Genomic DNA, 13,491 nt, shown 5'->3' on the forward strand with positions numbered 1-13,491 from the left:
TATTTATTCACTCCCTTACAGAATCGAAGTGTGTTCATGTTTCGGATTGACAGTGAACATGTTGTTGATGCCACCCGAACAGGGGGGCTAGCAAGGTAGTGTACAATTTCACTTGTAACCCTTATATTTGTCCTTGACATTGAAAAATTTCAGGCTATAACTTGACTGTATCCCGTTGTATAATGTTCTGAGTCTGATGAATCATATGAATGAAGTGTAACCATGCCATGTCCTGATGTGGTTCCGTTACAAAGGTATATCAACCACTCTTGTGCCCCGAACTGTGTCGCTGAGGTGGTGACGTTCGAAAGGGGTTACAAAATCATCATCAGCTGCAATCGCAGGATTGAGAAAGGAGAGGAGGTGAGTCGCTTTTCCATGAATCAAAATATCAATTTACTTCTGTACATGGGTTACATTCATGCTCATGTTTGCCTCTCACCCTGCTTTGCAGCTGTGCTTTGACTACCAGTTTGACACTGTGGACGGTCAGCACAAGATTGCCTGCCACTGTGGAGCTCCTGAATGCAGGAAGTGGATTAACTGAGCAAAGCAAAAACATCTGAAAAACCACAAATGCATTCTTGCCATACTGTGTGGATGCCCTGATCTCTGTACAGAGATGAGCATTTCACACTTACGTCATTATATGAATGAGCAGAAGGCCTGGTCCCTTAGACAGGTGAATGAAATCCCATGTTGACTAGTAGAGAGAGGGATGGGTGGAGGAATAGATATATGCAGGGCAGTAGCAGGATGTGACTTGTGCCATATGTGAGAGGCTCTGTATTATTGGATGTCCTCTGTCTGTCTATGTATCTGTGTGTTGTTGGGTATACATAAGGCGCAAAATCCACCAGCGAATGATGGGAGAGAGCACTGTGCAGTGTGCGGCCTTATTGCTTACTAAGGGCAGGCCCTTTTGTTTCATGCCGTCAATGTATACCGTATGACTCAATGTAGACATCACTGAATGGGGAATGTACAGCAATGAATACCGCGAAGGGAATATTAACTTGCACTAAAAAAGAAACAAACACACACACAAAAAAAAACTTTTAAGATACTTGATTCCATGAGTCAGTTTTATCATAGGTTTCTGTCATGTGATTTGTGTGGAATTCGAGAGGACGTTTTGTATTTATTACTGAGTGAATGAATTTTATTCTCAAAATGATGAGACAGTTAAAGAAGGCTAGACTGCTATTGTTTTTGAAGATTGAAGACATGCTGTTACTTTTGTACAAAATGTACATACAGAAAATTATAGGAATAACCGACCAAATACTACCTTAACCTTCGTGATGTTTGGGTGTTTTAAATTGTTTTTGTTTTTTGTTCTGTTTGTTGTTGAAATTTATTTAAGATGGACATTATGATTTGAGTTTGAGAGTATATATTATGATTATTCTGTACAGAATTTGTAAAATAACCACAATAATTCACAAAGTATTTTTGTTGTATGAAAAGTAAGGTATTGTAGCGTAGTGTTTTGTGACTTACACGTACTTTGACCACTCAAAAAGAAATATTTTTGTTGACTAACGTGGTAACGAGTTATCGGTTACAGAATCAAACAAACTCTTCAGATGGTAGGAGATTACTCTGATCTGTTTTGCTGTTAATCAGGTTTGATTTAAAGAACTGTGAATTAGGTTTTAAGCCACCCAAAACTGCTTTTAACTTTTTAACACCAGTAGGCATAGGAACCACCACCATGTTTTCCATCTGTTTATGTTTGTGTTTGTTTTTACATTGGGGGGGAAAATAAGAAAATGTCATAGGTGCAAACGTCTAATGATTTGCCAGTTAGACGAAACTAATGTGCAAGAAGAATCATATGTGGGAATTTGGAACCGTAGGTGGTGCTACCTTTTTAGATGGAGAATGGCATTGTACTTTATCAAACATGTTTCATATACTGACACTTCACAAGTCACATGCTTAGAAATGGAAGAGTTTTGCGTGCACAATTTCAAGTTGACTGTAAAATTTTGGAGACAGTCTTAGAACTTGTAATGTATATGGCATGTATTTTTTTAACTTTCTGAAGACTCAATTGTATATATTTTCTCAATGAATGGTTGTAACAAAATTGTTTCTTGGATATTTTTCTTCTCTTGTATGATAGTACATCATCCTGCCAGTGTGTTTGTGCTACATTTTTCTTGGTCCTGTAAAGTAGTCTGAAATGTTTTTTTGAAAAATGCCTTTTGAAGTGTACAGAGTAATATGAGGTTTGGAGTTTGTGGAATTGAATTTAGAAACATTTACAAAAATAAACTATTTTACATCTTATGCTTCGTGCAAAAGATTCATTTCCAATTTCTTATAGTTAAATATAATTTCTCATTTCTCCTAAGCTTAATGTATCCATCCTCAAACTGTGTCAAACATTAACTTATTGTACTTTAGATTGCTGGGTGGATGTGATTCTGTTTACGTGTATATAACACAATCCATGATTTATGTACAGTGTATATACAGTCAATGTATCCAACAAGGTGAAGGATCAGCATCTCTAGTCTCTCTGCAATCGCTACCCACTGGAGACACCTACTGGACAAACCAGTTATCCACAGTTCAATTAAGGTTATTTTACAAGTACAGTAAGTATCTTCTTTTTCTTTTTAGGTCATGTGTCAAAATCTCAAAGTGGTTATTGAGATTTGATCATGATAATTACAATCCTATATAATATATAATGGAAGTTACAACATACCTGTACGAACCTGTTATAGACTATAATGTAATATTGCCCAAATATTATTATTGTTTATAAAGAATAGGAAAGGATAATTGCTATTTAGCACAATTTGCATGAATGGCATTAATTACCCCAATCACCAAAGGACAATATTTCAGCAACTGCTTGGCCTATTCGACAATGTGTCATTTTGGGGGTTATTGAGGATGCTGAACCCATTTCTGACATTTTCAAAATTCTAAACGGCAGTTATAATATGAAATGTCCATAATTTAACTCCTGTTCGGATGTATTTTTATGAATTTTGGGTCGATTAAGATGTTCGAGGACACTGAATCCATAGGATTAGTACTTTTTTATTTTAAATAACTCGTTACATTCTGAATGAGTACATTGCACGATCCTGTTGAATGGCAGATGCCTCTGGCCTCACCAGACTAAGTATTAAGTAAAAATAATCAGAATCAGCTTTATTGTCACATCACAGATTTACAGGGGAGTGTGAAATTTGTTTTTGTGCATAGTTCCCATTATATTATTTCGAAAGGGAGAAGTAGAGGGGGGGGGGGGGGGGGGGGGGATCAAACAAGAAAAAAGAAATGAGCTACTTAATATACACACGGTACCTGAGATAAGATATAAAGGTGTCTGAGCATAGCAGCAGATGTAGGCTATACTGTACATACTTACAGATCTATCCCCCAAATATTGTGTAAAAGTAAATTTCCTTCTGTAATATACTTTCTTTATTCTAGATTCAGTGTGCATGCAGTGAAATATTCAAAACCTGTCTTTTGTTTAAATTTTGATTTTTATGGCATACAGCTCATGAAAATCAAAAATACATGTTTCAAAATATTAGAATATTCACTCAAAAGAAGGATTTACAGAAATGTCACATTTCTGAAAGGTTATGTTAATTTACATTTGAACAAATGTCTTCATCAATGGGGCGTGGCATGAAGGTGATCAGCCTGTGGTACTGCTAAGGTGTTATGGAAGCCCAGGTTTGCTTTCATCTGTGTGGTTGAGTCTGGTGTCTCTCATCTTTGCTTTCTCTCATCTTTGCTTTCAGCTGTGTGGCTGAGTCTGGTGTCTCTCATCTTCCTCTTGACAACACAACACAGATTCTCTGTGGGGTTCAGGTCAGGCCAGTTGGTTGGTCAGTTAAGCCCAGTAATACCATGGTCAGTACACCAGTTGCTAGTAGTTTTGGCTCTGTGGGCAGTTGCCAAGTGCTTCTGGCTAAAGGAAATCATCTCCATAAATCTTGTCAACCTATGGAAGCACAAAGTGCTCTAGAATCCTTGGGTAGATGGCTGTGTTGACTCTGAACTTGATAAAACACGTGTAGCCAGAAGCACTTGACACCTGCCCACAGAGCCAAAACTACAAGTAACTGGTGTACTCTATCAAAGCAAACCTGGGCTTCCATAACACCTCAGCACAGCAGTACCACAGGTTGACCAGCTTCATGTCACGCCCCATCGATGAAGACATTTGTTCAAAAGTAAAGTATTCCAGACCAGGTGCATAAATTAACATAACCTTTCAGAAATGTGACATTTCTGTATTATAAATCCTTCTTTTGAGTGAATATTCTAATATTTTCAGATACTGTATGGATTTTTGATTTTCATGAGCTGTATGACATAAAAATACAAATTGAAACAAAAAAAGGTTTTGGATATTTCACTGCATGCACAATGAAAAAAGTATATTACAGAAGAAAATGAACTTTTACATTAGACTTCTTTCGGATAGACATGTATACAGTATATATGATAGTGTGTGGTCTGTATCTCCCATTTTAGCTCCTCCTCGATGTGTAGCCTACTCCGAGGAACTTGAACTTGCTGACTCTTTCCACTGCAGCACCATTGATGAGGATGGGCGGTCTCCTGAAGTCCACGATCAGCTCATTGGTTTTGTCGACGTTAAGGGCAAGGTTGTTCTCCCGGCACCAACATGCCAGTGAGTTGATCTCATCTGTATTAGTCAGACTTGTCATTGTTGACGATTTGACATATCATTGTCATGTCGTCAGTGTACTTTATGATGGTGTTGGAGTCATGTGTGGCTATGTACAAGGAGTAGAGGAGAGGGCTCAGCATGCAACCCTGGGGTTCTCCAGAGTTTATAGGGTCAGGGGGTCCGATGTGATGCTGCCCATTCCCACCACCACTTGAAGTTGGTTTGACAGGAAGTCTTGTATCCAGTCACACACGTGTGGGTGTAGGTCTCTGAGCTTTGTGTCAGGTTTTGCTGGGACAATGGTGTTGAATGCTGAGCTGTAGTCCACAAACAGCATGCAGCATACGTACATACATATTTGTCCTTCAGCAGCTTGTTGAGAGGATGGTGTGGAGAGCCATATGGCAATAGCGGCATCGTGGATCTGTTTTTTGCAGTTTGCTTTGCTGTATAGCCTTTGGAGAAGCAATAGCTAGTGCAGGTCAGGCCTGCAACTGCACATCTCCACTTTGCTGTCACATATGATTTTAACTCATCATTGTGTATCATCCCAGGTCTGAGCGCCACTGATGATGACCATCATTGTGGATCACTCCACTACATGTACAGCTGCAATGTTGACTGGCTCATGCAGAGTCAACTGAGTCTAAGTAGGCAATGGTAGCCTACTGCGCACTGTATCAGGGTGGGCAGCCAGGGAGAAAGTCAAGCAGCGATCCAAAGACACTTACAGTTATAGCATCACCATTGCGATCTTGCACAACATTCTAGGCCGATCAGTCCAAGGAAGAGTGGAGCTGACAGAGCCAGCCTGCATCCTTCTGTGCATCTGATGGCATCTTGGATTACTGCACAAACTGAGTGGCCATGGCATGAGTAGTGTGGCGACCATTGGGTGTGAACTGTGAAGACCACAATATTTTCACCCCAATAGTGGATAGTCCCAAACCATTGCGTAGGACTTCAGTGACAAAAAATAAATAAAATACCGTACATTTCTATTATTCATTATTGTTTTGATTGTAGCCCTAGTTGCAACCGTAGGTCGGTTTAGTATGTGATTGTGAACGGTCACAGCTTGTCCGTATGTATGTATCTCTGTCTATAATGCCTGACACTGGTTCTACGTGGGTTTGTCGCTCTGACATCATGCTCTGATGTCACTGTGATGTCAGGGGAACCACTCTTAACAGAATGGGATTGCCGCTCTGACATCACTCTCTGGCTTCACTGTGATGTCACACTAACGGAATCCCCAGAATCCCTTTTATGTTCCCCACCCTGGTTACAATATGACTTCTGCTTGGTTCTAAGATTTCTAGCGGAAGTGCTGCGTTTAACGGAAGTTACGTCATGCGGTGCAGGTCTGTTTACATTCCCCAGCAAAAAAAATAAAATAGATTGTAGCTCTTAACTCGCTCTTAACAGGTGTAACATCGCCTGAATCAATGTTTTTGTTTGTATATTGTTTATTGCGAGCGCAACCGACGGAGCAGGAGACGTGGATCAGATTTTATCCAGCGGGGAATACGTTTGCAGGAACACCGCACAGTGAAAAAAAGACATCTTCCGGGAAAATTCAGCCCCACCTCTTAGAACTGTCCCCTAGAATATTGTCACCATGCAGGCTTTTCTCTTTGCAGATGAGTAAGCCTGGCTACGCGAGGGTATATGTTCCCTGATGTCATCAATATTAAGCCCATATCTAACAGGACTTCAAATGGGAATGCCCATATATGGAGGCCACATCAGCCACATACCACACTAACGGCTGGTTCTACAGACAGGGATCTCCATGTATGGGCATAAAAGGGTATGATGTCAGATGTCATAGACATCATAGGACTTTCACATAACGAATAACTGAGTAAGCATGTTTGGGCTCTCACAGCATATCCCCATATAGCCTACATGGATCTCCATATATGGGTACCAGGGGTCTACTCTACATATATGGGTAACTGGTCCGATATACATCACTGGCCAAATGGCCAAGAATTGGCGTGACCTCGCTCTTTAGGGGGCAAGGTCGCATGTTGCCCTGAGGCGTCTTGCGACCATAGGTCGCAGATTAGTATGTGAACGGTCATAGCTTGTCTGTATGTATCTCTGATGTCTGTCACGCCTGACACTGTGGTTCTATGGGTTTGTCGCTCTGACATCATGCTCTGATGTCACTGTGATGTCAGGGGAACCACTCTAACAGAATGGGTTTGCCTGCTCTGACATCACGCTCAGGCTTCACTGTGATGTCACACTAACATAATCCCTTTTATGCCCATATATGGAGTTCCCTGATGTCATCAATATTAAGCCCATATCTAAAAGGACTTCATTGGTCAAAAAGTATAATTAGAAAATACATTGCAATGATCTAGACCTGATAATCGGCCAATTGAATTAATTGATTGAATACTTTATTTACAGTTTGCAAAAGGTAGGCCTACAGAGATAGACTACAGTTATGTCAATAATGCTAAAAGGATAACACAAAAAGCCCTGAGGGCTTGTTTCCATTGTGGTCCTGTGTATTCAAGACATATAAAGAGGAGATCATACTAGGAGCAGTAAAGGTATATTTACGGAAAAAACATTGGGCGTGATTTCTAGCTAGCAGCAGACTTGTCTAGGTCCAGTTGCAGACAGGTGCTGTTTTATGGTAGTTTTTAACCCATTTAGGCCTAACCTAATAGAATAGGGCTAAATCAGAAATTAGCCTACAAAACAAATATGTTGCTGTATACTGTACATGTACTGTAAGCCCCTCCCAAACAGCAAAATGTGTTCCCGGCCTGAATGGGGAGGGCACTTTTTTGATGGCTGTTGGTAGGGCACATTATGTGGCATAATGAATTCATCCCCATTCTCCATGTTTGTGCCTGCCTGGTCCAAAATTCGACTAATTACTTGAAACTACTGGGTTTATTAGGCTATAAGTCTATGGCTGGCCAGTTAGTGCAGACACACCCTAGCCATAAATCATAACTCTTGTAGAGTGCTTTGTAGAGAGATAACGTCCCAAAATAAAAGCACTCTACAAGAGTTATGATTTATGGCTAAGACACACCCCATGGAGAGGAGGATATAATGAAGGAAAGATATTTCCAACAAATTACACAGAAGGCATGTTTTCGTTTTTTGCACAGCAGCAGTTTATTACTATATTACTTAGCAGTTAAACACTATACATACAGCTAACTGCCACCAGTCAGCAAGTCTGGTCGATCATATCAAAACTTTAGGGATGGAATTTTGAAAATCACATTTTGAAGTCCTCGCCCAAAAGGACTATAGCGACATCTAGGTGCTGTTGTAAGTTAACGAATCGAGTGACATTAGTTGCTGTTACCGTCGCGTGTGTGTGTGTGTGTGTGTGTGTGTGTGTGTGTGTGTGTGTGTGTGTGCGTGTACGTACACGCGTACGTGGGGGTGGGTGTGTGTGTGTGTGTGTGTGTGTGTGTGTGTGTGTGTGTGTGTGTGTGTGTGTGTGTGTGTGTGTGTGTGTGTGTGTGTGTGTGTGTGTGTGTGTGTGTGTGTGTGTGTGTGTGTGTGTGTGTGTGTGTGTGTGTGTTGTGATCGGGTTGTGTGATGTTTCATGGGTGTTTGCTTACGGTGGCCAAGCCTACTTCCTGGTGGATCAGTAGAGGAAGCTGAAACAGAGACTGTGGATTAAATCTCATCTATTATCACTTCGCTCCTCTTGCGCTTCTTCGCGCAAAGCGCGTTTTTTTTAGTCGCTCTTTCGTAGACAACCTGGACACAGAAAAATGGGAAGCACGGTGACGGAGTCGAGCAAGGACGGCTCAAAGAAAATGCCGAAAAAAAAGAGAAGTCTGCGGATAAACATGCCCGTGAGTTGCTGAAGTATTTGACATCATTGTTGATTGTCATAATAAATCATCGAGTGATGCGAGTACGTTCTGGATAAAGCATAATTTAATGTGTGTGTGTTGGAGTATAGGTTGCGGGAAGGCTTGCAACTTTCAGGTTTATATTTTCATTCCATCGTTCTTCACACGCACGCGCGACTCAACGCGAGCGTGCAAGAGTGACAGCTCCGTGTTTTTCAGATCGACTCGTTTGCATTGATTGACATTGTGGCCTTGTGGGTAGCACGAGCACGACATTTATTTTACGTATAATAATAATAATAATAATAATAGGCTAATAATAATTAATTATGACGATAAGAAGATGAATGTAGCCTATAACCTATTAGGACACACTTTTTTTGCAGAATTGGACGTATATTATTGAATGTAGATTTAATACCCCTGATTTGTTACGGCATTGGTGTTTTAATATGGCGCGTGCCCGTGCCTTACCTCCCCCTGACCTTTCAACTGTAAAATACAATTTATTTATTTTATTCATTTTTTCTTATGATGATATTTTTTGCATAGGCCTAGTAGCCTACTGTTTTTTATTTGTTTGTCATTTATAGGAGTTGTAAAAAGGGACCCAGATTAAGCCCTATTTAAAAGATTTCTTGTGCTATCCTTTCAGTTGACCTTGTAGTGAACTCTACTGTCCTTTACCTGTACCTTTTCTAATCTCTCGAGACAGACTCTGATGCTATCAGATGAAAAGGAACAAAACAGAGTGGGCGTTCCCTTTTATTTGACGATGGTTGGCCAGATTGTACCTTTTCCTATACAAACTAACCTAACCTAACCCTAATAAAGTATTCTATCAATTAATCAATCAATCAATAATCAGTCCATGACCATGATGCCTATAACATTGATGTGCATAGAACTTTTTATAAGGCATCATCTGGCAAAAAAAGAAAAAAAACTTGAACCATATAGGCTTTAAAAAAATGTAAAAGGAGGTTGCGAAGAAATGTAACATTGTTTATAAATGTCGGTGGAAAACTGGAAAAGCATAATCAGGAAAACATTTGGGAGGAACCACAGGGCTCCAATGAGTCATCATTCATTATGTTTAGTGGTTCTAGGGGGGAAACTGCCAATTTCATTAGTCTAGCTTCTCTTACAATAACCTTGCCCGTGTCCATGCACAAATCATCATTAGTAAGTAACATATGCAGAGATTGCCGACATGTGTTTACTTCTTTTAATGTCAAAGAGGCTATGTACTTTCTGAACTAAATGCTAATGTGCCCTCATGCTGCATTGAATCTTGTATTTCAAAAGCATCCCTTGCCTTGAGCTATAATGAGAGTACCTACTTAAATGACAATGCATTTTGTTCAGTCTTCACTGCACATATTACATGTAGCTTTAGCTCATAGGCATGTAATTATGGATTGCATCCCAGAGAATCACACCCAGTGTGCAGTGAGCGGTGCTTTTATGTATTAATTTCATTAAGCATCCCGTGAAGCTTGGCCAATAAGCCATGTGTGGGACATACATACGTACATGCATACAAACAGACAAAAAACAGATGTAGTGTAGGAGCGGTTAGCGCCGCTCAAAAATGGTGTAGATCCACAGCCTATGGGGCTTTTAAGCCGTGACATCATTTTGTAGTCAGACCTCCAAGCAGATGTATTGTCAATATCTGTCCCTCGCTATTTCAACAGATCCGAGACAAAAATAACGACTAAAGTATAATTCTACCACTTTCCTGTCAACAAGAAAGAGAAGAAAAATTAGTAAATAGTAAAAATAGTAAAAAGATTCGCTTTTTTGGGGGGCAAAAGTTCTCCTCTGCCTACAAAATGATGTCAGACTTAACAGCCCCCACTGTGTTTCTGTTACTTCATGTCATTATTACCGTCTCTGTTAGGTGGAGTGAATAACCTGTTTGGTATGAGGAAGGTAACGCAAGGTCATGTGCTGCATCTTCTTTGGACATGCTTTAGGTGTGGTTCAACATGTTTCTCTTCTTTCAAACACTGGAGACCTTGAGCAGTGAAGCTGCGTTGCCTTTCACCCAAATCAGCAAAATGGTGGGGCTGCCAGGCGGGCTGGCAGCGTACCTTTTCCTTTAGATTTTACTCAAACACGCTTTTCAGCTGGGATCCCGATGGGGATTCAATTTCTGTGTTTCAAGCCCCTGCATATACATGTGTATAGATGGAGATAGAGAGACATATTATGCTCATGAATATGTTTGTATGTGACATATGTCAGCTCGCTCAAATCAAAATATTTGAAACTAATCCTGATCCTCTTCTATGCCCAGGACTTCAGTGCATTTACTTCCCCACAAGTGGACACTCAGACTAGTGGTTCAACCAAAGATGGCACTCCGAAGGTAAAGTATGTTTTAGGTCAAGTAATATATTTACTTGCTGTGCTTGGAATTTTATTATATACTGTTTATATATACATGTTTTCTACGTGTGTTTTATTTGGGGGAGTTCTACTTCTTTCATTACATAATACACATATACTCTAGTCACTGTAAAAAGTGCCAGTGACAGATCAGACATATTTGTCTGTTTTGTCTTCATGACCAACCCTGCAGAGCAGACGGCAATGTTCTGCCTCGGTGTGTCCGGCTCTCTGTCGTATCATGTACAGGAAATTGATCCATGCAAAGACAGCAAAAACAGCATCCTGTGTCTACTACTGCCTCTTAATCTAATTAGACGTGGTTGCAAATGCCATGAATGAAGACAAAGTTTTGTCTACTATAGTATAATATTTACAGTATTTCAAGGTTGGTGGTACAATCTGGTACATAGTGCCGTGCATTGTCATGTGGCCCACTTGCCTTGACACGCTCTTGCACAATAGGAGGGAGAGGGAAGGACGAGTGTGTTGTTGGCAAATAGAGGAGATGGGCGTGTGCTCTCACTCCCACAGATTTGCCTTTGGATTGGCTCAAAAGAAATGTCTGCATGGAGTCGTGCCAGCCTTAAGCAAATACTGCCCTGAGCCGTTTGCAGAGGAGTCTAGATGAAAACATTTACTGTCTGTATCTCATCTTGGCTTGAGGACTATAGTGAACCTAGAGATATAGCGTAGGCTACTTGTTGTTTGTTTTTCGTACTGTTTTCTTAGAGAGTAGTAATAGTTGTCTTTGCCTCCCATGTCAGCATGTAGCTTTATCTTTGTTTTGTACATATTGCTGATTATACAGGCGCTTTATCCACATATTCTGTTATCAAAACAGCCCAACTACACTTTACTGTGTTTTCTGTAAATTGTTTCTGTATACGGTGGATCACTGTATGCTGTGTTCCTTCACTCTCACATTACCGTCGCACACAGCTAAGATGTTGGCCCTGTAGGTGTTTGTCACTAGTTGGAGGAAGCTCGTGTTGTCTCTGGCGAGATGGACTGTCCTTGCACATGTTTTGTTTTGGTTGCATGCTACATGGCAGGGACATGCTGGGCCCCTGATTCAGCCCGGGAAAAAGAGTTGGAGAGGCCCTCATTGCGCACTATAGAGAGAGATCTCTCTCTATAGCGCTGCTGCTACTCAAAGATTTGCCATTTCAGATCATGACAAGTGACAAGCCAGTGGGCCAATTACTGTACATGACTTATATTTCGTCGTTGTCGGGTGGAAACCTTGTATGTCCAAAACCGTTTGTTTTGTATTTATCATTTTTAAAATGATTTAAACTAGTGAAAACAGCCGATCTACAAGCACACAACGCCTCGCACCGCAAAGCGTTGTGTGCTTGTAGATCTGCTGTTTTCACTACTTTTGTGTAACAGCCTTATATGATGAAGCAGGGCTTTGCTTTGCGAAAAAAATATATTTGAAACTTGGAGATACAAGGTTTCTGCCTGACAGTGACGATTTACTTTGTTGGCCGCCCAGCCCCCAAAATGGAACGAAGGCCAACATTTTATTTTTAATATTTCCCTAATGGCCGGCCTGGACCGGCAGGGAATGAACCGGCCGTTCGGGAGTTGTCCCGCTTTTTCCAATGGCCAGCACGTCCCTGGTACATGGAAAGAGTGGGAGGTTCTGAGTATTTCGATGTGATACCGAGGAAGGTCAAGATCGTAAACATGATCTGCGTCACAATGTTGTATGTTTCGCTGGTATTATTTAATTAGAGAAGTGCTGATTCATGGTCAGGGTAGATGGTCTCCCCTCTCTTCTATTTATCATTCATATGATAAGGGAGTCCTGTGCCGTGGCTATTAACCTCTATCTGAGATGAGACCATTCTGTAAGCCCTTGAATCAAAATGCATTCATTATTATACATGCGACAAATGGAGATACAGCTGAAATGATGGAGATATTTCAATGCAGGTTTTTGTCTTCTGTTTAACGACAACCACAAGATTCTGAACATCATCAGTTTGCCCTGTAGCAGGCAGCAGTGCATGTGATACTCATTTCATAGTGCTGTTGTTGTTCGCATAAGGTCTCATAAACAAGTGCGACGAGGCTTTCTAAACATGGTTTCATATCTCATTAAAGGAGAACTGACCAAAATTGCAGAGAACATGCTGTTATTGCCACCCTGTCATTTAAAGATAAACCTCTCTGTGTTAGATAATTTAATTTAGGGCAGGGGTCTTCAAGGTTTTCAGGCCAAGGACCCCTTAGTTAAGAGAGAGATGAAGCAGGGACCCCCACTACCTGTTTCCATATAGTTTCATTGTTTGACAGCACAAACATTGTGTATTTTGGATTCATGTCAATGTGTGCTTTCATATATTTAACCACTTGAACCGTCAATACTTAATAAACTTGACATTTCACTCTTTACTTAGTCTACTCTTTTCCCTCAATACACCAAAGCTCTATGCCAAAAATAGACGATCTACAAGCTCACAACGCCTCGCGCTTTGGCTAAGGTTCTCAGAATATGGATGCTAGGGTTCAAGTGGTTAATATAAAAAATGAGAAAAAACGTTTCTATCA

General features: G+C 40.6%; 2 protein-coding genes across 5 annotated transcripts in view; both read left to right on the forward strand.

Moving 5' to 3' along the window:
• The window catches only part of LOC308285753 (histone-lysine N-methyltransferase 2C-like), a 102,110-nt gene extending 99,812 nt beyond the window's left edge, over window positions 1–2,298 (forward strand). For all 4 annotated transcript variants that reach the window (XM_080726604.1, XM_080726606.1, XM_080726607.1 and 1 more), the window contains 3 exons: window positions 22–95; window positions 255–363; window positions 455–2,298. In XM_080726604.1, the coding sequence (XP_080582730.1) occupies window positions 22–95; window positions 255–363; window positions 455–547 (276 nt within the window). In that variant the 3' untranslated portion in view covers window positions 548–2,298. The remainder of the gene's footprint in view (window positions 1–21; window positions 96–254; window positions 364–454) is intronic.
• Window positions 2,299–8,337: 6,039 nt separating this feature from the next.
• Window positions 8,338–13,491, forward strand: part of LOC308284610 (5'-AMP-activated protein kinase subunit gamma-1-like) — a 38,785-nt gene continuing 33,631 nt past the window's right edge. The window contains exons 1-2 of the mRNA XM_080725290.1: window positions 8,338–8,532; window positions 10,838–10,909. Of these exons, the coding sequence (XP_080581416.1) occupies window positions 8,449–8,532; window positions 10,838–10,909 (156 nt within the window). The 5' untranslated portion in view covers window positions 8,338–8,448. The remainder of the gene's footprint in view (window positions 8,533–10,837; window positions 10,910–13,491) is intronic.

Source organism: Nannobrachium achirus (assembly GCF_963921795.1).
Source record: "Nannobrachium achirus genome assembly, chromosome: 5".
Taxonomy (NCBI): domain Eukaryota; kingdom Metazoa; phylum Chordata; class Actinopteri; order Myctophiformes; family Myctophidae; genus Nannobrachium; species Nannobrachium achirus.